Here is a 24,080-nt window from a genome sequence, read left to right as displayed (position 1 = left end):
GCATAGTGAGCATTTATAACCCCCAGGTGCTTCACAGAAGTTTATAACGCAGAGCCGTGAAAATAAAAAATAATTTTTCTTTCCTCAAAAAAGATGTTTTAGCAAGCAATTTTTTATTTTCACAAGGGTAACAGGAGAAATTGGACCCCAATATTTGTTGCCCAGTTTGTTGTGAATACGCTGATACCACATATGTGGGGGTAAACCACTGTTTGGGCACACGTCAGGGCTCGGAAGGGAAGTAGTGACATTTGAAATGCAGACTTTGATGGAATGGTCTGCGGGCGTCACATTGCATTTGCAGAGCCCCTGATGTGCCTAAACAGTAGAACCCCCCACAAGTGACCCCATTTTGGAAACTAGACCCCCCAAGGAACTTATCTAGATGCATAGTGAGCATTTATAACCCCCAGGTGCTTCACAGAAGTTTATAACGCAGAGCCATTAAAATAAAAAATAATTTTTCTTTCCTCAAAAAAGATGTTTTAGCAAGCAATTTTTTATTTTCACAAGGGTAACAGGAGAAATTGGACCCCAATATTTGTTACCCAGTTTGTTGTGAGTACGCTGATACCCCATATGTGGGGGTAAACCACTGTTTGGGCACACGTCAGGGCTCGGAAGGGAAGTAGTGACATTTGAAATGCAGACTTTGATGGAATGGTCTGCGGGCGTCACATTGCATTTGCAGAGTCCCTGATGTGCCTAAACAGTAGAAACACCCCACAAGTGACCCCATTTTGGAAACTAGACCCCCCAAGGAACTTATCTAGATGTGTGTTGAGCACTTTCAACCCCCAAGTGCTTCACAGAAGTTTATAACGCAGAGCCGTGAAAATAAAAAATAATTGTTCTTTCCTCAAAAATTATGTTTTAGCAAGTAATTTTTTATTTTTGCAAGGGTAACAGGAGAAATTGGACCCCAACAGTTGTTGCCCTGTTTTTCCTGAGTACGCTGGTACCCCATATGTGGGGGTAAACCACTGTTTGGGCGCACGTCGGGGCTTGGAAGGGAGGGAGCACCATTTGACTTTTTGAACGCAAGATTGGCTGGAATCAATGGTGGCGCCATGTTGCGTTTGGAGACCCCTGATGTGCCTAAACAGTGGAAACCCCTCAATTCTAACTTCAACACTAACCCAACACACCCCTAATCCTAATCCCAACTGTAGCCATAACCCTAATCACAACCCTAACCCCAACACACCCCTAACCACAACCCTAACCCCAACACACCCGTAACCCTAATCCCAACCCTAACCCTAATCCCAACCCTAACCACAAATGTAACCCCAACACACCCCTAAACCTATCCGTATCTCTAACCACAAGCCTAATCTTAACCCTATTTCCAACCCTAGCACTAATTCCAACCCTAACTCTAATTCCAACCCTAACCCTAAGGCTATGTGCCCACGTTGCGGATTCGTGTGAGATTTTTCCGCACAATTTTTGAAAAATCTGCAGGTAAAAGGCACTGCGTTTTACCTGTGGATTTACAGCGGATTCCCCGTGTTTTTTTGTGCAGATTTTACCTGCGGATTCCTATTGAGGAACAGGTGTAAAACGCTGCGGAATCCGCACAAAGAATTGACATGCTGCGGAAAATACAATGCAGCGTTTCTGCACGGAATTTTCCGCACCATGGGCACAGAGGATTTGGTTTTCCATAGGTGTACATGGTACTGTAAACCTGATGGAAAACTGCTACGAATTCGCAGCGGCCAATCCGCTGCGGATCCGCGGCCAATCCGCTGCAGATCCGCGGCCAATCCGCTGTGGATCCACAGCCAAATCCGCACTGTGTGCACATTCCATAACCCTAACCCTAACCCTACCCCTAACCCTAACTCTACCCCTAGTTCTAACCCTAGTTCTAACCCTAACCCTAGTGGAAAAAGAAAAAAAAATATTTTCTTTATTTTATTATTGTCCCTACCTATGGGGGTGATAAAGGGGGGGGTTAATTTATTATTTTTTTATTTAGATTGCTGTGATAGAACCTATCACAGCGATCAAAATGTACTTGTAACGAATCTGCCGGCCGGCAGATTTGGCGGGCGCACTGCTCATGCGCCCGCCATTTTGAAAGATGGCGGCGCCCATGGAGAAGACGCATGGACACCGGGAGCCTCGGTAAGTATAAGGGGGTGGAGATCGGGGCACGGGGGGGCGTCGGAGCACGGGCGGTGGCATAGGAGCACGGGGGGAGTGGACAGGAGGACGGGGGAGAGGAGCACAAGACCGAGGGGAGTGGAGCACAGATCGGTGGCTTGGGGGGGCGATCGGTGGGGTGGGGGGGGGTCACATAAGTGTTTCCAGCCATGGCCGATGCTATTGCAGCATCGGCCATGGCTGGATTGTAATATTTCACCAGTTTTTCAGGTGAAATATTACAAATCGCTCTGATTGGCAGTTTCACTTTCAACAGCCAATCAGAGCCATCGTAGCCACGGGGGGATGAAGCCACCCCCCCTGGGCTGAAGTACCACTCCCCCTGTCCCTGCAGATCGGGTGAAATTGGAGTTAACCCTTTCACCCGATCTGCAGGGACGTGATCATTCCATGACGCCACATAGGCGTCATGGGTCGGATTGGCACAGGTTTTCATGACGCCTATGTGGCGTCATGGGTCGGGAAGGGGTTAAAAAGGTATAGTGAAAAAATGTAAATTAAATGAAGAAAAACACACAGAAATCTTACGCATTTCGGACTGTAGCGAGACCTTATTCAAGGAAGCTGATCTACACATATTTTTTTCCTTTGCACATAACCTCTCCTCTCCTTTCACTGCCCCAGTCACCACCATTATTTAATATTGGTAATGTGACTATCTTTAAAGTATCCAGAATTTTGTGGTCACTTGATTATGTAACACAACTAGGGAAGGGGATCGGAGAAAAGTAAGACTAACCATTAAAGAGAAGTCAAATAACTTCAGGACAACCGATGCATGCTCAGTAGAGTAGGAACTAGCCCGGCCCCTGAAATGGACGTCACTGATGATGACTCTTTGTTTCAAGATCTGCCCCCTGGTGTTGTCTCATTTGAGTATTCCAGTATGCACTGCGGATTCTCAAATGAATCGTCAAAGAGGAAGTAGGTAAAAAGAGAAAAATAAGCAATTAGGTAGCTTATTGAGGGAACAGTAGGAACGTTTCAATTAGTCTCTGACCACCTCTCTAAAAGTATCAACACGTCCAACCTTGGTGCAACTGAGAATTTGTTATAAATGGGCCTTCAACATGTCTGTTCTCTTATTAAAACAGGACTTGGACAATATTGCTGACTAGTAAAGAGGCATGAAAAAATATTGCAGTTTTTACATTCACAAAGCTGACAGAGACCGATCCACAAAGACTGGGGTTGCCATTGTTAAGCATTGACATACAGGGGATAAATAGTTCCATTTCTATTTGCATTTATGTAGAATTATTGCAGTGAATACAGATCACTCTCCAGATATTTGTTTTTATTAAGTCAGCCCCAATAAATTGCTCCACAATAAAACATGACTTCTTAAATAACTATCTAAACACAATTCTATATCATTCATGTCTTTCTCCTTTGTGGTAGTATATCTGTTCCTCTAATCCTTATGCTAGAAGGGTAAAGCTATTCTAATCAATAAGTTCATTTCAAGCATGGGTTAGTGGGCAAGAAATCTATTATGTGATGTGGTACATGCCCTCTACAGTGGCATATAACATTGAACACTTCCCTGAAGTACAAATTGCATTTGACAGCGTCCTCTCTACAAATAAGGAGATTTAATAGGGCCATGTATACAAACATCTGTGGGAAATGTAGGTTATTTCTAGCTGAAAATGGATATGATGATTTCCCTTAAATTGCATTCACACGGAGCAGCATTGGTAGCATATTTTTGTATACTTCCAGAAACCTTTCTAAGATATATTCTTCAACTATAGCTTTTGGTAATTTAAAGTTCTCATGAATAATCCATCTTCCACATTTTTATAAACAATGCTTATATTAAGAGTAAAATGAAAATATTCTTCTAGCAATCTCCTGCTGTATATTGTTATTCCAAAAATGGAAAAATAAGGTGTGTTATACCCTTCTTTATAAGGCATGACACCAGCAAGTAACCAAGAAATGGAAAAATATTTTTTTTTAATGGAAATTTAAGAAATATCATTATTCTCCTCCCTTTTTATCCAATTTTGTCTTATTCGGCAATACAAACTATGTAAAGAATTGTTTTATATATGTCCCAGAAGATCAGCCACCACCTCCCTCTTCCTTTTCAAAATCCGGTGTCTTGCCATAACACAAGAGTTGGAGAACGAGCCTTTTCCCAAAACATTGGCTGCAATAGCGGATCAGAAACACAAAGGCCAGAAAAACTCGTGACATAGCAGTTGGCCAAGCACTCGTTCAGCAATGGCCATGGCTCCTAACCCCCCTCATACACTTACATGCTCAGCTCGGCTAAGTGTGCATACGGTCTCAGTAGGAACCCACCACTACACTCCTTTACTGCTGGTTAATTTCCTACAGAATAAAAGGAAATCTAACTACTCAACCTTTATCTACCCGCAAAATCTGCCATTGGGGGAGTGTCAAGACACTATCATACAAATTATAGGGTCATCTAGTCCTGCCAAAATTCATGGGTTTGATTGTGGTTGCTTATTTAAGTTTGTGACATACTTTTATATATGTAGGATTTTCTATAAGCATTATACTTACTATGAATGTGTGATAGATAGTATAGCCTTTATATTTGACCATAAATGTTTTTTTTCCTATTGGGACACCCCAATTTTATTTGACATTTGTTATTGATTGTTTTGAATATAGGTGTTATTATCTGACCATAGTCCACATGAATACAACTACAAATGTTGGGTGGTTAATTTTTATATGATATTTCCTAATATGTGTGCATGCTTAAAATAGTGAAATTGGACTATTTGTCACCCTGGGCCTGAAGCTGATGTGATGTTATTAAAGGGGTTGTCTGGGACTTTTACATTAATGGCCTATGCTTAGGATAGTTCATCAATATCTGATAGGTGAAGATGTGACAACTAGTGATGAGCAAACGTGCTTCGATAACATTGGCGTGCTCGTATATTATGTTCCTGAACACATGTGGGGATTGCCTGTTTGTCATGCAATCCTCACATGTGTTGAGGCTGCAGACGCAGGGACTCGACCATAATGTACTAGCACATCCAGATGCTCGGATAACGCCTGAGCATGCGCACATAAGATGTTATCCGAGCACGTTCGCTCATCGCTAGCGACAATCTGTAACCCCGCTGATCGACTGTTCCCAGTGCTGCCGGCAGCTAGATGTATTCCCTTGTGGAGCTGCACAACACAACTCTGTAAATTGAAATAAATAAAGAAAAAAGCTACCTGCACTACTGGTCCGGTAATCTTTGAGCCTCCTGGCTTGCTGCGCTCCAGCTGGTCCGCTGACGTCGGGTGCTTTGGCCGTGAATGGAAATCCACCAATAACTGCATATAAACGAATAAAGATTCGGCCGCACTCACCAGTCTCAATTTCCTGGTAACTTTATTGTGCAAAAATACTTCACGGCACGGGGGTGTTTACATGACAAGAAGAGGTGCAGGCAGAACGACGGCCGTTTCGCACCCGTATGGCGCTTCAACAAGTTCCCATACGGGCGCGAAACGGCCGTCGTTCTGCCTGCACCTCTTCTTGTCATGTAAACACCCTCGTGCCGTGAAGTATTTTTGCACAATAAAGTTACCTGGAAATTGAGACTGGTGAGTGCGGCCGAATCTTTATTCATTTATATACAACTCTGTAAATGGTATAGTGACCGCAGCCAGTCAGGCGCTGCACATTCGATCCCAATTGATTTGAATAGGGGGAAGATGGGCAGTACTCGGCTGCGGTCACTATGCAGTTGACAAAGCTGGGCGATGCAGCTGCACAACTCAGCACATCCATCCGCTGCCGTCACCGGGAACAGCTGATGAGGTATTACTAATCTATACTAAGGATAGGCAATCAACATAAATGTCCTGTACAATGTTTTTAAATAAATATAACTACCGCATTACTTTCCAGTAAATGAAGCAACATAAATTTTGTACACTACAAGCACCATGTTCTTTTCTTATATATAGTAATCCAGAATTTCACCTTGTAATATGAATGTGACCATTTGCCATGCCAATTTTAATGATGATATAACATAATAGAGCAGTAAGTGGAAAGAGTGAAAATAAAAATGGCAAAAATGATGATCACTGTAAAATTACGGCTAGTTACCCCAGAGCCATGATTTCACTGCCTGTTCATTTGTCATCCCACTTTATATCAATGGATGCCATACATGTGTCATTGACAATAGTGACAATGGTCATAAATTCTGAGTCCCTTAAATGTGAAATTAACTACTGTAATAGACACTAGTCGCAGATATGAAGACATGAGGTCAGACTCCTGAATCCAGGCCCTCAGAGATTTAGATCAAAGCTAAATTCATAAACTCACTACACAAAGCCTATAATACATGTTGAACAATTACATTTCTAGTCATTTAAATCTTGTTTTCTCTCCAATTTAAGCTAATATAAGGAAATCTGAGCATCTGGAATTCAACATTAATTAATTTAGCCATGTAGGATGGTTATGTTTCAGTATTTTGTTTTGGCGTAGGTCTGTGAAGTAAAAAAAATGGAAGTAACATGATATTTTATTATTCAATTATGCCTTTCCTGGAAAATAATAACTAGGACTCACATTTAAATTGTGAATCATAAATTGTCTGTTATCATGCACTCTCTTGTGTTAATATGATGATGACATTAGAAAACTCCCTTAAAGATGTTATCCCACGAACCATATAAAAACTTTAATCACTAACATAACTCAACATTCCAAGCTAATAGGGTGCAAAAGCCAATTCAAGATTAAACTTTCATATTTTTAAGACAAGTAATTCTCGCCCTTTTACTCTGGTCCGTTCCTGATCACAGGGAGACATCAATGCACCACATGATCGTCTTGTATCTCCTTCTCCCAGGATTGCATTGTGTTTCTGCTCAATGTAATACAATGTTAGAGGCCCATCTGACAGTGTAGATGAATAATCTTCCCTCTTTCCACACTTTATTGGATTTATATTGCAAACCTGGTTTTTTAATGTTTGCGTAAATATTTTAATAAACGCTCTTTAAGTGATAACTTCTTTAAATGGAATATTAGTAGGGTCAGCCCACCTAAGCCATCCACATAGGCATGCAGGTCATAGGAGCTGAATACAGTGAAACCTTGATATCTGTGTAAATGAGCTGTTAAGGTCTATGGGCCGGACAATGATCTGCATGAGAATCTGCCCCCAGAGCTAATTTTAAATAAAGCTTTGACAAAGATCTTCAGTGATCGAAACGCATCGCTCTTTTCCCTGTTGTGCTATTTGGAGAGCTATACAGCCACTGTTTTTAATGGATTAATAAAGAATCAAGTTTTAAATTTTACGGAGCTGGAACAAGTTTTTCTCTTTGTATAGTTTTCATGACAATTCCTATTCTGACTCCTGACCTATTAGGTGTTGCCCCATAGAGACATTCAGATCTCAATATATAAATATCTGTGGACAAAGCTGTGTTTGATGATTTAAATAAGCAATTTACCATCAGAACATCTTACTTATAAAGCATTCAAGGTTATTGATACCTTTTGCTTGTAAAAAAAAATATTTTACTTATGTTAGTGGTGCACATCCCCCACTCCTTTGGCAAGTGGTGGACACCGCGTCAGACCGAGGACACACAGTCAGCAAGCATCTTGTGGTACTCTACCCCTCCCCACCTGACCGGAGGGTCACATTTACCATAACCACCCAAGAGTAGGTGGTTCACGCTATAGTCGGACCAAGTGATGATTTTGTGCGCTCCATAAAATTGCAGTATGTAACTGAGGAAGGTCTTCTAGACCGAAACGTTTATTGGTACTACAATAGAAATACAGAATTACTCACACTTAAGTTGAGTGTCAGGTTCTTTTTGTACCTATCAGTATTATAGGGCTGATTACAAATCAATGTGTATAGGGTGCTGATGGTTTCAGAAGCTAATATTTAATCATAGCCTTTATCCTGCAATTTCCACTTGTGATTTTTTCCCTCTCTATAGTCTGTTTTCTTCCACTTCCTTGATATAATTTCCACCATTCCACAATCCCTCTCCCTCCCTTCTCCTTTCTCTTACACTGACAGAATTCCGCCTCCTAGTTCTGATGGATCTTAACAATTTTTTAAACATCACTCATCTAGATAGAGAAATTAGTGACACTATCCAATTGAGAAATGGTAGAACTTTTTAATGAAGATTATTTAGAATGCTGGTTTTGCATTTAGGAAGGAAATGAAAAATAGATAATATTATGTGTAAAGGTGTACATTGCCTAAAGCATTGCCCATTTCAATGGGCACTAAAGTATTTTTTCCCATTTTCTTCTGGTCTCAAATATACTTGCATGCATTTTGTAATCTATGTATTTCCTCTAATCTTTTGACATACAGTATCCTATTCATCTTCTTTGTCTCAAAGTTATATTTTCAGGCTGTATCTTGCAGAAAATGACTTATCATATAAATCAAGTTTTTATGTATTATCTAACTGTATTTTTAAACATTTTTAGCAACTTTTTTATATATCACAATATATACTAAAATAAAGATACACATTGATTCAAAAACGATGGTACAAAATTACAACATCATAATCAAGGAAACAGCATAAATTTATAACCTGAAAATATACACTATCTATCCAAGCTTTATCTATATACTGCATATGTTTGAAGTGGTTTGCATTGGTTACCCTGAAGGCAGTAGTCCAATTTTGTCCAGACACATGCCAATATATCCTTTAATATGAACTCCAATGTTTTAGCAATGCATTGTATCAGGTTGCTTAGATCCTGTATCTGGGGGGCAGTAGATACACTGAGTCTTTGACGTATTCCCACAGAAATAATTTGCCGGGGTCTTAGTGTGACAGTTGTGAAGGTCGGAACAACATTGGTGAACTGACCTGTGACAACTCATCACTGAAAAAGTGGAGTCCATATATGAAAATGTGCAGATAGAACTGGAAAATCACCCTGTATTGTAGTGTGCACAAAGGCCAATGGAGATTTTTTAGAGTCTTAACATGTTGCTGTTTCAGGAAACAACATATGTACAAAGCCACAATGAAAAGTCTCTGCCCATATCTATTGTATTATATTCAAGCAACTGATGAGCACATGTAAAGTTTACTGTGAAGAGTGGGAGACAAGGGGAGCTGACATTTCCTTTTTTGATTGGTGGATCCTTTGTTATCAGCTATGTAAAGAAGTCTTACCTGTCAGTGTAATCCTGCCTCTGATAAGTCCTCTTGATGAAAGCTTTTCCTGAAAGAACAGGATGAGTCAATAGAAAAGCCCCAGTGGCCAGTATGAAAATTGCAAGATTACTTATTTTGTTTTTGTGTTTAATGAAGATTGTGATATGAAAAAAAATGCATGTAATACAAAAACCTGATTTTAAACATAGGCTATTTTCTGATTATAGCTTCCCTTTCAATGTATCAACACAAAATAATATGCGATTTTTTTATAGGGGACATTTGAACTGGTTACAGTTGGATCGAAGAGTACTTGAACATGACTTTCCCAAAAAGTCTGGTCCAGTGGTCCTATACTTTTGTGTCAGGTATGTTCTTGTTTTTAAATGCTGATGATGTAATGGATAGCATTACAGAACACTGATAAATGTTAAAATAAAGCCCAACGTTTATACCTTTCTGTATCTATGTTATCCAGATTCAAGTAGGAGAAAAGTAAAAATGGCCCAGCCAATTGTATTTTGTGATTTTACAACCCCGCTTTTACATAGGTGGTCCCTAGACTTGAGCACTTTTGTACAATCTCCATCCTGAAGAATAATATATCTCATTAGTAGAGTGTTGTCCTTAACAATAGAAATGTGATCAAGACAGTCTAAGATCTTACTGCATTACCATAGTCCCAGGTCAGTTGCAAGATTAGTAACTTTAGGACAAAAAAGCTATAATGAATTTTAAAGCAAAAGGTTGATCCCTACTTTTTTATTGCAATAAGCCATCATTATCTGTTCGGCGGAGTAGGACACCTGAACCCCCCGTCGATCAGCTGTTACTATTGACACTGGCAGACAGAAGTTTTCAGATGCTGCTGGAACATAGCATTTCCATTATTTCTATTGTGGCCACAGCCAGGTACTGCAGATCCACCCTCTATTTTAAGTAAATAGGGCTTGGTTCTGCAGTACACCGCAGCGGCCACTATAGTTTTGATGAAGCTGCTGTGTATCGTAGCATCCAGGAACATACGGTCACCAATGCCATTAGCAGCTGATCGGTGCAGGTGTCGCACCCCCACCTGTCAGATATTGTAGTCTTATCCTAAGGATAGGCCATCAATAAAAAAAGTTGTGGCCAACCTCTTAAAGTGTCAAGCCCGGTCTAAAGTAACACACACTTTTTAGTGGTTACTAGACAAGACAACACTGGAACCAAGATATACTGTCATGGATTAGACAAGGGGCATCTTAATGGACTTGGTGTATCTTGATTTTTCGTACTTGTAAAGCAACGCATCACTGCTAATGTGTTTCTCAACATCCTGGGCTACTTTTCCTGGCATTTATAAAACATAATAATACATTTGTGATGTACAAAAATGATGAAAATAAGCAGATCAGTCCTATAGTATTCCTTTATAAGATGGTTTTATACAATATCCCTGTCCAGTTGCATGCAAGAATAGAATGATAGAAATAGAAACATATTAACTATGAGATTGACTAGAAGTAGGTCCTATTTAAATGGTTCATTTCTTAAGTTTCTTAGAAATAGGAAATACAAAAAAGAAATGAAAATATAATATCAGATATTATCTTAAGGTCCAATCCAACCAAAAATCCCTCTCCCACACCCCCAAAAATATAGACAGTTACCTGAAGAACAATGTTCTTAAATCTTGCCTAAACATTTGACCTACATTTAATTTTTATTTGTGTTTGAACTTTGTTTTGTTTGTACATTTTACATTATTACTTTTATTATGCTAATTTTATAACTTTTTTTCTATTACATTTAGAAAAATTTTTGCCCCAGTCCACAGCAGTAATTGATAGTTAAAGATGGTTAAAAGACTTGGTACAAGTGGTTTCAGATGATTAAGGTTTCAGCTCTCATTGTATACAAGTCCTCTTACTATTAATTTGGCCAAATTACCAGTCACTCTCAAGCTCTGATGGCAAAATAATGGGATACAATGTTAAACTGTGGGCAATGAACTTGATAAGGCAGTGGATAGGTACATAGAAATATAAAGAAAATTGTTAGTGATGTCAGAATATTTCGTAGAAGCCAGGTCTATTATCTTGACATCTGGAGTTTTTGCTCTTAATTAAAAGGTTTGGGAATTCCAAGGGAAACATTACAGTTGTGAAATCAGAAATACCATGTGTTGAGTTATGTGTATCTCTTCACTATCCGGATTTGCTCTTAAGGGACCTATGAGATGTAATGGTCAACAGCAATGGCTATTGGAAACATCGAAGAAACTAGATTTTTAAGTGATCCCATTGGGAGAAAAGATGTGGGCACCTAATTAACCTTATTACATTGAAGGCCCTAACCTTAACATACCAAAAGCTGGCAAAATTCAGCTTACCTCTCATGGACTAGGAAAGCAACTATTAACAAAAAAATGTTTCTATATTACATTTATTCCATATCACAGTTAAATACCAGCATGTAACGGAATGTACTGCAGTTGTATAATAAGTGCAATACTTACCTTGTGTTGTCTTATTAACCAAACTCTAGATCATGAAATTCTATTAAAAAGAATCATTAGTTTTCAGTATCAAAAAAAATGGTAAACATGGTAGACCTCTTAGAATATTACCATAAGGTCAGTTATTTAAGTGTTTAATGCTATAGAGTCCATAAGGAGGCCTGGAAACCTCAGACTTGTGAGAAGTGCCTACTAAACTATGCTTTTCCCATGGTAAATCTACTTTTGCTAGAGTGTTTTAATAACAAATAGAAAAATTACAGTTGTAGCAAAGTTTAACTTCTCATAGAAGGAGAGGGTTAATGAATTTATCTGGTGAAAATAAGTTATCACCTATCCAAAGGGTGATCCCCATTACAAAATGGAGAGGTAGATTGGAAACCTGACTGCCACTCTATCCACTTCATTCATTCTTCATGGGGCTGCCGAAAAAAGCCGAGCCCCATAGGGAATAAATGGCGTGACAGTCAAGCATGTGCAGTATAGCTTGATTCTAAGGCCATGTGCACACGTTCAGTATTTTTCGCGTTTTTTCGCTATAAAAACGCAAAAAAAATGCGAAAAAAACGTTAACATATGCCTCCCATTATTTTCAGGGTATTCCGCATTTTTTGTGCAAATGTTGCATTTTTTTCCGCGAAAAAAATCGCATCACGGAAAAAAAAGCAACATGTTCATTAAATTTGCGGAATTGCGGGGATTCCGCACACCTAGGAATGCATTGATCTGCTTACTTCCCGCACGGGGCTGTGCACACCATGCGGGAAGTAAGCAGATTATGTGCGGTTGGTACCCAGGGTGGAGGAGAGGAGACTCTCCTCCACGGACTGAGCACCATATAATTGGTAAAAAAAAAAAGAATTAAAATAAAAAATAGTCATATACTCACCCTCTGATGGCCCCGGAGTCTTCCCGCATCTCTGGTGCATGCCGCTGCTTCGGTTCCTATAGCTGGTGTGTGTGAAGGACCTGCGATGACGTCACGGTCTTGTGATTGGTCGCGTGACCGCTCATGTGACCGCTCACGTGACCGCGACGTCATCGAAGGTCCTGCACACACACACCATCTATAGGAACGGACGCCGCTGAGGAGATCAGCTGTCTGCAGGTGAGTATAACCATTTTTTTTATTTTTTTTATTATTTATAAACATTCTATCTTTTACTATTGATGCTGTATAGGCAGCATCTATAGTAAAAAGTTGGTCACACTTGTCAAACACTATGTTTGACATGTGTGACCAACCTGTCAGTCAGTTTTCCAAGCGATGCTACAGATCGCTTGGAAAACTTTAGCATTCTGCAAGCTAATTTAGCTTGCAAAATGCTAAAAAAATGCGGAAAAAACCTGGAAAAAAACCGCAAAAAAAAATGCGGATTTCTTGCAGAAAATTTCCGATTTTCTTCAGGAAATTTCTGCAAGAAATCCTGACGTGTGCACATACCCTCAAGAGAACAAAATTACCCTTTCTGTCAGTCTTTGTGGGTCCTTTCGGTAGGATCCCACTATTCAATAAATTCTCACCTTTGCTGTGGATAAGGGTATGTGCACACGTCAGGATTTCTTGCAGAAATTTCCTGAAGAAAACCGGAAATTTTCTGCAAGAAGTCCGCATTTTTTTTTTTGCGTTTTTTTCCCGTTTTTTTTCAAGTTTTTTTAGCATTTTGCAAGCGAAATTAGCTTGCAGAATGCTAAAGTTTTCCAAGCGATCTGTAGCATCACTTGGAAAACTGACTGACAGGTTGGTCACACTTGTCAAACATAGTGTTTGACAAGTGTGACCAACTTTTTACTATAGATGCTGCCTATGCAGCATTAATAGTAAAAGATAGAATGTTTAAAAATAATAAAAAAAAATTAAAAAAATGGTTATACTAACCTGCAGACAGCCGATCTCCTCAGCGGCGTCCGTTCCTATAGATGGTGTGTGTGTGCAGGACCTTTGATGACGTCGCGGTCACGTGAGCGGTCATGCGACCACTCACAAGACCGCGACGTCATCGCAGGTCCTTCAGACACTCCAGCTATTGGAAGTACCGAAGGGGCAGCATGCACCTGAGAGGCGGGAAGACTGCGGGGGCCATCGAAGGTGAGTATATGACTATTTTTTTATTTTAATTCTTTTTTTTACCAATTATATGGTGCCCAGTCCGTGGAGGAGAGTCTCCTCTCCTCCACCCTGGGTACCAACCGCACATAATCTGCTTACTTCCCGCATGGTGTGCACAGCCTCGTGCGGGAAGTAAGCAGATCAATACATTCCTAGTTGTGCGGATCCCCGCAATTCCGCAAATTTAATGAACATGTTGCATTTTTTTCCGCGATGCGATTTTTTTGCGGAAAAAAATGCAACATTTGCACAAAAAATGCGGAATACCCTGAAAATAATGGGAGGCATATGTTAGCCTTTTTTTTGCGTTTTTATCACATTTTTATAGCGAAAAAACGCGAAAAATACTGAACGTGTGCACATGGCCTAAGGGCTAGCATGTATTCAACAGACAACCCCTTTGAACTAACTTAAGAGTATACAAGCCATTGTCTATGTCAAGCTAAGTTAGTGTCAAATTATTTGTTTATGCCATGATATTCCAATGTTATCTGTGTTAAGGTAAACTTTGTTGCATTTGTAATTGACAGAGCACAATGTTTAGGCTTTTGGAGAACAGCCACTACTGTATTCTAGTAGAGTATTTCCATTAAAACTGAAAAGTAGAGGCAAAATTATGTTAGCATATAGACAGAAATCTTAGCATAGCAGTCTTAGTAATGGACTGAATCATCAAAATATCATTGGTGGTGTCTGGGTCCCTTTAACCCCACTAATCAGAAGATTGAAAGGGTCTTCTTCTCTAATGTGAGGGACTTAGCAGCACACTAGTCATGCGGCTGTGTCTTGGTTTTTGTTGTTCAGCCTTGAATATGGCAAAGCAGCATTACGCAGCACAGACACATATACAAACTACTTATTGTTTCTTTTGATGACTGTCAAAAAATTATCTCTCACACATCTACTTTTTGTCCTAAAGATAGGCCATTGCTGTATATTACTGGAAAACCAGTATAATTACATTCAAAATACCCATGTGGTTCAGAGATTGTCGTTTGCACAAACTTTAGATATTAATTATATCATATTCAGTGGGTAAATCATTTCAAGATGATGACAAGAGGAGCCATGTGTTAAACAAGTTCTAAAGTTTTACTGAATAGCATCAGGTTTTAGACATGTGATGTGAGACACATTCAGAAACATGGAATAGCAAAAGCAATTTGTGTAGTTATTTAATTTGCAGCATTTACATCAACCAGAAACTGATGACACCTCAGAGGAGTCAGTGATTAATGACATTCCAAAAATGATGAAGATGCATTGTCAAATCTGCTTATTATAGTACAGTATATACTAGTATAGACTACTCAGACATCCCCTTCTCAATTACTACATCCCCCCCATGTAAAATAAAAACAACTTGTACTCTCCTCTTGATTCAGCAACGTTCTAGCAACGCCGGTGCCGGATTTCCCACTGCTTGCATGACATTATGTCATGTGAGCCCTGTAAACTATCAGCAGTCCCTAATAGGCTACTTCACTCTCACTTCCTTCAGATGGATCTGAATTGAGAACTGCTGCTTCTCTCATACTTTCTATGGATGTCAGTTACATCCAAAAGAAGTAAGAGTGAAGTGGCCCGTTAGCTGACAAGCTGTAGATACTGTATGCCCCCAATCTAGTCTGCAAGACAAGGAAAAGACCTTTTATTATACTCACCTACTGGGCGCAGGAGCATGATGCCGGGAACACTGTGTGGATGAGGTAGGATGTGTCGTGCACATGAAGCAAGAAGAAGGGAGGCACCAGACCAAGACCAGTGATGTCCATGGGACCCAACCACCCCATAGGTGACTATTATAACAGGTCTTTCTTCTCTTGCAGGCTGGATTGGGGGTATATATACAGCATATTAGAATGCTGTATATCAGGACTGAATAATGGGACAAACCTGGTAACAGGTTCCCTTTAAAATTAGCTCAAAAAGGCTGAATATATGCACAGCAAGTAATTTTTACATAGCAGTGCATACAATATGTCTATTCCTTTTTTGTATTTTTTTTTTTTTGTTTCAATATGTTTATTTAAAGTTTTCATAACAATATATAACAAAGACGACCTTCCATGTAAAAAAAAGATATAGTTATTTGTATAGCATCATGACAAAAATGTAAAAGTAACCATATCAATAAAGGTCGATCATATAAACCAAACTAGAAAGACAGGACAAGACAGACTAGGGATAGGAACAACAAGGGGGGTAACATCACTTCGTTTTACCAATTATGGGGGAAATCCAACATGTCATGTCATCAGATGTTGATAATTAGGTGAGTGCTGATTTGTCGCAATATACTAATAATGTACAGATATAAGATGTAAGAAATTTATGGAGACAGTAGGAGGGTTCGAGTCAGGGGGGTGCTAGAGTCGAGATCGAGCCAAGGGCTCCAGATTCGAAAAAAGGCATCCATGTCATCACATCTAGTTGCTTGGATTCTCTCGCACATTAAAATTTCATTCATTCTGTCTCTCACCATTGAAATGGACAGTGTCTGAGTTCTCCATTTAGAAGCTATATGAATTTTAGCTGCCATGCACCCTTTTTTGTATTTTAAGCGCTATTTCAGCTGGAATCCATATGAAAAAATGTGTGCAACGTATCCTTAAAAAATAAAGGAAATTGTACATTCTTGATTCATTTAGCTGCCCAGCTGTAATTATTATTATTATTATTATTATTATTTATTTATAAAGCACCATTGATTCCATGGTGCTGTACATGAGAAGGGGTTACATACAAGTTACAGATATCACTTACAGTAGACAGACTTACAATGACAGACTGATACAGAGGGGCGAGGACCCTGCCCTTGCGGGCTTACATTCTACAGGATTATGGGGAAGGAGACAGTAGGTCGAGGGTTGCAGTAGCTCCAATGTTGGTGGGGCGGTAGCTTCAGTAGTGGTGAGGAGGCAGCGGGGTCAGTGCAGGCTGTAGGCTTTCCTGAAGAGATGAGTTTTCAGGTTCCGTCTGAAGGATCCGACTGTGGTTGATAGTCGGACGTGTTGGGGCAGAGAGTTCCAGAGGATGGAGGATATTCGGGAGAAGTCTTGGAGGCGATTGGATGAGGAGCGAATAAGTGTGGAGGAGAGAAGGAGGTCTTGGGAGGACCGGAGATTACGTGAGGGAAGATATATGGAGATTAGTTCAGAGATATATGGAGGAGACAGGTTGTGGATGGCTTTGTAGGTCAGTATTAGTAATTTGAACTGGATACGCTGAGGGAATGGGAGCCAGTGAAGAGATTTGCAGAGGGGGGAAGCGGGGGAGTAGCGAGGAGAGAGATGGATTAGTCGGGCAGCAGAGTTAAGGATGGACTGGAGAGGTGCAAGGGTGTTAGCAGGGAGGCCGCAGAAAAGGATGTTGCAGTAGTCAAGGCGGGAGATGATGAGGGCATGCACAAGCATTTTAGTAGATTGAAGGTTGAGGAAAGGACGGATTCTGGAGATATTTTTGAGCTGGAGGCGACTGTAATAAAAGTATACCAGCTTTACCAGGTAAAGAGCACTCCTTAAAATGAATATATCAGAAACATTTCCCATCGCTGTTAGAACTTATCCTGACCGTGTAGATCTATGACAATTCTTTTAAAAGTTGTATAAGTCTGACGTCATGGGTTTCCTCACATGATGCTGTTTGCTAAATTTTATAGCTATTTCAATGTATTGCATTTTGTTTTGAACTAAAAAAGTAAACTACAATTAGGTAGACAAGATAATATACACATAAAGCTACTGCCAATCAAATATTTCTGACCAGTGATTTCTGATCAGGGTTTGTAGAGGCTTTTAGAGGGTGAGTATAAAGATGCTGTGGGAAGTGTTCCTGAATCTGTTCAGCGGGTGATTTGTGAAAGCTACTTTAATATAATGGAAATCATGACATATTGGAGGCCACAGTCAGACAAAAGAGTAATCAGATTAAGTAATGAGATCTCAGGGCTTTTTATTAATTAACTATTTAATCCCATGCGTAGAGGACTGACATTCAGATATAGAAGGCAGATTTTATACGCAAATCTCTTTAAAACAGGTAGGGAATAAGTCAGATTGGGAGGTCGAGTAAGGACATGAGTAAGTCACGCCGGGCTGTCAGAGGCAATCAGGGGATCTGACAAAACAGAGGAAACTTTCAAGCATTGCTTTATAGCAATACCAGGGCTCTATACAACAGGATGCAGTGATTAGTGCTACTATATTTCATTATAATCAGGATGCCAATAAAAGCAGAACACACGAACAAGCAGGAAACAAAACTTCATTCAGAATCTGTTGAGTAAGAGGATCATCAACTTCCATGGGTGAATCCAGGAGATTGTCTTTCACCAAACCCAATATGCCAGTAACCTCTCGAGTGCCAGAACATATCATATGAGAGCATAGATGGGAATCTGAGCAGCCGGACCACAATAAAGTCTTGTGACATGTATTATATCTGTAAACTAAAAAGTATAACTGGATAGTGCAGGAACCGTACAGCATTTGATTATGTCAGTGATGTCTTCTATTAATAAAGCCACCGTACCATGAGTCATTTTTACATAATTGTTAGCTTCAAATCTGAATGACGCACCGCAGATCCTGCACATTTTTCCCGATAGTCAGCACATTGTGCACATCTGAGCATGTGCATTTTAGTGCACTGTCAGGCATCGTTAATGGCTTCAGACAAGAGGATACTTGGTTTTAGTTTTAATTCCCTGGAGTTGACAGCCTTGAAGTCAGGGTTTCATGACAAAAGCTCTTTATCTTCTGTTAGAAAGGTCATTGATTTTCTCTGTATTTATTGTGTGTGGGTCAGTATCAAATTAGCCAAATGCTTTGGCATTATGTGTTATCATCTCGTGCTGAGCTTTTGTCAAAGAGCCTGAATTCTTAATTGTTGAATCATTGTAAAGTCAAGGTTATTTGTCTATCGCACTACGGATTTTATCTTCAACGCATTCGTTGCAAGTTATCGTATTTGGATATCATAATTGCCAAAGCTAGCAAAGAACGTCAGAGGAAAGGGTGCCTCTTTGCATGCAGTATGGAAGCGCATATGTCAAACACTTCTGTGTCTGGTCACGCACACATTCTGACTCTGCAGATGGTCAAAATTATGATCAAATCAATTCACAGTTCCATGGTCCAACATCTACATCAGCCTAGTAATCTACCTCCTACCTGCAGACATGCTCTGTACCTCTTGGCGTCCTGCAAGGTCTACAAATCAAAAGAGGTGATGGGGATTTTAGCAGGTAGATGGCGGTTCATAAGGTTCCTGTATAGTAGTCACGGACTACTGACGTTGCTGCTAGACAGTGGTCCTGCACATTGATTTGCTCGTCCCTAGTAATACAATAATCCTATAAAAAGCTGTACTCAAGACGGATAGTAAAATATCAAATATGTTAGACTGTGGGACATAGGAAATGATAAACTGTGCTAAATATCAAGCGCTGGTAGTTTTTTTTAGACAAAATAATACACTATGTATGTATTGTGTCTCCTCCACTCCATAGGGCAAACAACCCTTCAGTGACTCCATTGTCATGCAGTACCACGATAATAATAATACAATATTAGTATAGTACAGTGAAATTAGAAGGAGGATATCGGAAAGGGGTAGAAAAATATAAATAGGCCTTTATAGCCCTCTAAAATCTGTCTTCATTAGCATAGATATGCTCTGGGGGTCCGTCAGTCGCTAGAGATCAGCTCTGTCTAATTTAGTAACTGTCTTTATGTTATAAGATATAAACAGGGGCTTACAAAATAGGTCTTATTTGTATGGTATGATACAACATTTATACCCTTCTGAATTGTGATGATATTTCTGTCTGATGATCAGCAGGTTGAGTGATGTAAAATATGTGCAGGAGCTGAAATAATGATGATCATAAGGATCATTCATCACCTTGCAAGAGTGAAGTGCAAAGGATTAGACACTGGCCAAAGTTCTAAAGACAAAGTGTGACCTGCATTACCATCCCCACATCTCTCCGGAGCGTACACGTGTCAGGTGGTTGACCCTTGCGGCGGTACTGTATTATCGTGCCCTTACTAACATCCGGAGGAATTCTGTGCTTGTTAACCCGCCAACCCAAATAACACCGGAGCTCATCCACATAAAGTAAACTGGAGAGCTGATTAAATAAGTTTGCTGCATGCTTTCCAGAGACTCCCTTCTAAAGGATCTCAGGCAAGTGATTTGCATGTTTGGAATTAAAAAGGAAAAGATCATCAAAAATGCAGACAAGCAATTATTTTTCCGCAACATCTGTTTCCCCTTGCACATGTCTAATTGCACAGTGTTTGAAGGCTGCCATCGAGAGATTTTGCAGAGTCTGGTTTCTACAATGTAAGCCGAGATCAATAGGATGGAGAATTGTGAGGCTGGTGCTTTGCCATTGATTACAGTTGCTGCAGAATTTTCTATTTTAAGACAGTTTGATTTTGGGAGGCAGAGAACGTCATCAGCAGTAAATGTCACTCTCTATCTGGTGTCAGCACACATTAACACCACACTTGTGAATATAATAGAGCTGGAAGATGGAAAACTGTCATCGAAGAGATTTTATCTCAAAGAATTTTCCAAGCCTACAGCCAGTTCTATATAATCTATTATAGATTATATAATCTATATAAGTTCTATATCAGATTGAAAATCTGATGATTGGGGTGTTAGCTTTATTTGTAGATCCGCCTTACTGTTTTTTTTATAGAACAACAGTCTAGAAAGTGAACTTGAAAGAGACATTTCATTGCACAGTGCCCTTTTCAGCCATATTCCCTGAAATCATGGTCAACCTATAGCTTGGATGCTTAAAGGTAATCTGCCAGCAGGTTTTTCTTATACAATCTGAGGGCAGCAAGAGGTAGGGGCTGAGTACTTGATTTCAACGATGTGTCCTTTATTAGGTTGTGGGATTCTGTTTCAATACAGTTAATCTTATATCAGCAGGAGATTATCACTGCCAGACTAGCGCCCTCGTTTTAAGTAGTCCATCCAGGCCCGCAGCACTGATTAGCAGCTTTCTGTCAATATACAATGTACACAGAAAGCTGATAATCAGCGGTGTGGGCGGGGTTAGCTTTCTGAGCTCTGCTACATCTAAAAACTCTCATTGTATCACAACTCCTGTACCCAGTTAAGCAAGTTATACTGTACATTTCTGGAATCAAGGTCACTTTCTCTACATTATGCTGATCTCAGATGAGTTCGCGAAAACCAGGTGACAGATTTCCTTAAGACCCACATACACATTAGACTATAGTCTATAGTCTTGGAGAAAAAAGGATCAGAATGTTGAAACTCCAAAGGCCAATATAATTTGCCCTCCCTGGAGACACGAGACATGTTCTTAACTGGTCCATACCACCCTGCACACCGCATTCCACAAGGGTTACTGTAACGGAGGGTTGGACCGTCATCATCAAGCACACACAGGAATGATATATGCACAAACATGGATTAGGTTTTTGTCACTTCTGCATTGTGACTTCCATTATTTATTTTATTGATCGGTCAATAGAATATGTCTGACTTTGTCGCCACCCGCTTTAGGTTTTCCTCCATATTACTATTAGATGTTACAGCTACTGGCCTTTTTTATACTTTCTTTGTACATTTCTCTTCCTTTTACTGGCTTGACAATCTTTTCACTTCTTGACTTTTCAGATTACGTGCCTTTTCTTTCTGACAGCATTACTTGCCTTACCATATCTGCATTTATTACTCCGTTATAACATCTGACATTTCAGAACATTATTTCTCTTGACTATAATCTCATTTCTTTTGTCCTGATTTTTCCTGCTACCATTTACTACAATTGTTTTATTGTAAAATTTTTCCCTGTTCAATTTCATCCCTTTTATCCTAAAAAAAAAACGATAAGTGGCACATCGAAAATGTTTCTATGCTTAAGCAAATCTGCAGAGTCTAATATGACTACTAAGCATTTGATTTCCTGATTTTCTTCCACATATGATCATTTATTTAAAGGTTGATTTACCCACTAAGCAACTTAGACCCATGGCACTATGTTATGGGGCCAGTAAGGGGTAACAGAGCAAGTAACGCTTTGATTTGGCATGTGCCATTCTTAGTAATTAGTGAATAATTTTTAATATAAAAGCGCATATGTATAGTAACTACAAACATGATTCATTATTGTGGTCAATAACTCGCTCCCTGGCCATAAGAATCCGAATTCCTGCTAGTGCACTGTGGGCGAATAGCAAAAACTCCAATGACAACAGCTAGAAACATGTTTATTGCTCAGGGCAGCAGTTGTCACTTTTTATGCCTCCTATAACCTCGGACCTAATGTGGAAGCCATGGTCAGACAGTGAAACGCGTGTTGGGGTCTTCTATTGCCCTGCCACATTTGCACCAACATGACAACATGCATATAGTAATCTGCAATATTTCTTCCACGCTTGGTTCTATGGTTCAGTTGCATTCATCTGTATTATCTAAGAACTTCTCCTTAGTATTTTTTTGGATTGCTCATTGGTCCTAATTTATTGGTGTTATTGCTTCCTATTGTGTCCCGTATTATGTACATCTGTTATTCATAGGTTACTTTAGAATCACTCGTTATCGGACCTCTAACAATATATTATATTCGGTACAGGCCAAAAATTTGGACACACCTCATTTAAAGATTTTTCTGTATTTTCATGACTATGAAAATTGTACATTCACACTGAAGGCATCAAAACTATGAATTAACACATGTGGAATTATATACTTAACAAAAAAGTGTGAAACAACTGAAATTATGTCTTATATTCTAGGTTCTTCAAAGTAGCCACCTTTTGCTTTGATCATTGCTTTGCACACTCTTGGCATTCTCTTGATGAGCTTCAAGAGGTAGTCACCGGGAATGGTTTTCACTTCTCAGGTGTGCCCTGTTAGGTTTAATAAGTGGGATTTCTTGCCTTATAAATGGGGTTGGGACCATCAGTTGTGTTGTGCAGAAGTCTGGTGGATACACAGCTGATAGTCTTACTGAATAGACTGTTAGAATTTGTATTATGGCAAGAAAAAAGCAGCTAAGTAAAGAAAAACGAGTGGCCATCATTACGTTAAGAAATTAAGGTCAGTCAGTCCGAAAAATTGGGCAAAGTTTGAAAGTGTCCCCAAGTGCAGTGGCAAAAACTATCAAGCGCTACAAAGAAACTTGCTCACATAAGGACCGCCCCAGGAAAGGAAGACCAAGAGTCACCTCTGCTTCTGCGGATAAGTTTATCCGAGTCACCAGCTTCAGAAATTGCAGGTTAACAGCAGCTCAGATTAGAGACCAGGTCAATGCGACACAGAGTTCTAGCAGCAGACACATCTCTACAACAACTGTTAAGAGGAGCAGCAGCAGGCCTTCATGGTAAAATAGCTGCTGGGAAACCACTGCTAAGGACAGCCAACAAGCAGAAGAGACTTGCTTGGGCAAAAGAACACAAGGAATGGACATTAGACCAGTGGAAATCTGTGCTTTGGTCTGATGAGTCCAATTTTGAGATCTTTGGTTCTAACCACAGTGTCTTTGTGCAACGCAGAAAAGGTGAACGGATGGACTCTACATGCCTGGTTCCCACCGTGAAGCATGGAGGGGGAGGTGTGATGGTGTGTGGGTGCTTTGCTGGTGACACTGTTAGGGATTTATTCAAAATTGAAGGCATACTGAACCAGCATGGCTACCACAGCATCTTGCAGCGGCATGCTATTCCACCCAGTTTGCGTTTAGTTGGACCATCATTTACTTTTCAACAGGACAATGACCCCAAACACACCTCCAGGCTGTGTAAGGGCTATTTGACCAAGAAGGAGAATGATGGGGTGCTACGCTAGATGACCAGGCCTCCACAGTCACCAGACCTGAACCCAATCGAGATGGTTTGGGGTGAGCTGCACCGCAGAGTGAAGGCAAAATGGCCAACAAGTGCTAAGCATCTCTGGGAACTCCTCCAAGATTGTTGGAAGATCATTTCCGGTGACTACCTCTTGAGGCTCATCAAGAGAATGCCAAGAGTGTGCAAAGCAGTCATCAAAGCAAAAGGTGGCTACTTTGAAGAACCTAGAATATAAGACATAATTTCAGTTGTTTCACACTTTTTTGTTAAGTATATAATTCCA

At 39.9% G+C, this 24,080-nt stretch overlaps 1 protein-coding gene across 8 annotated transcripts in view; it reads left to right on the top strand.

Annotated features, from left to right (window-relative positions):
• Positions 1-24,080, top strand: part of FRMD4A (FERM domain containing 4A) — a 584,036-nt gene that overhangs the window by 381,332 nt on the left and 178,624 nt on the right. For all 8 annotated transcript variants that reach the window (XM_077264626.1, XM_077264628.1, XM_077264625.1 and 5 more), the window contains one exon: positions 9,618-9,710. In XM_077264626.1, the coding sequence (XP_077120741.1) occupies positions 9,618-9,710 (93 nt within the window). The remainder of the gene's footprint in view (positions 1-9,617; positions 9,711-24,080) is intronic.

Source organism: Ranitomeya variabilis, chromosome 5, assembly GCF_051348905.1.
Source record: "Ranitomeya variabilis isolate aRanVar5 chromosome 5, aRanVar5.hap1, whole genome shotgun sequence".
Lineage (NCBI taxonomy): Eukaryota > Metazoa > Chordata > Amphibia > Anura > Dendrobatidae > Ranitomeya > Ranitomeya variabilis.
The sequence above is the reverse complement of the archived record's forward strand: the minus strand, read 5'-3'. Positions and strand labels throughout refer to the sequence as shown.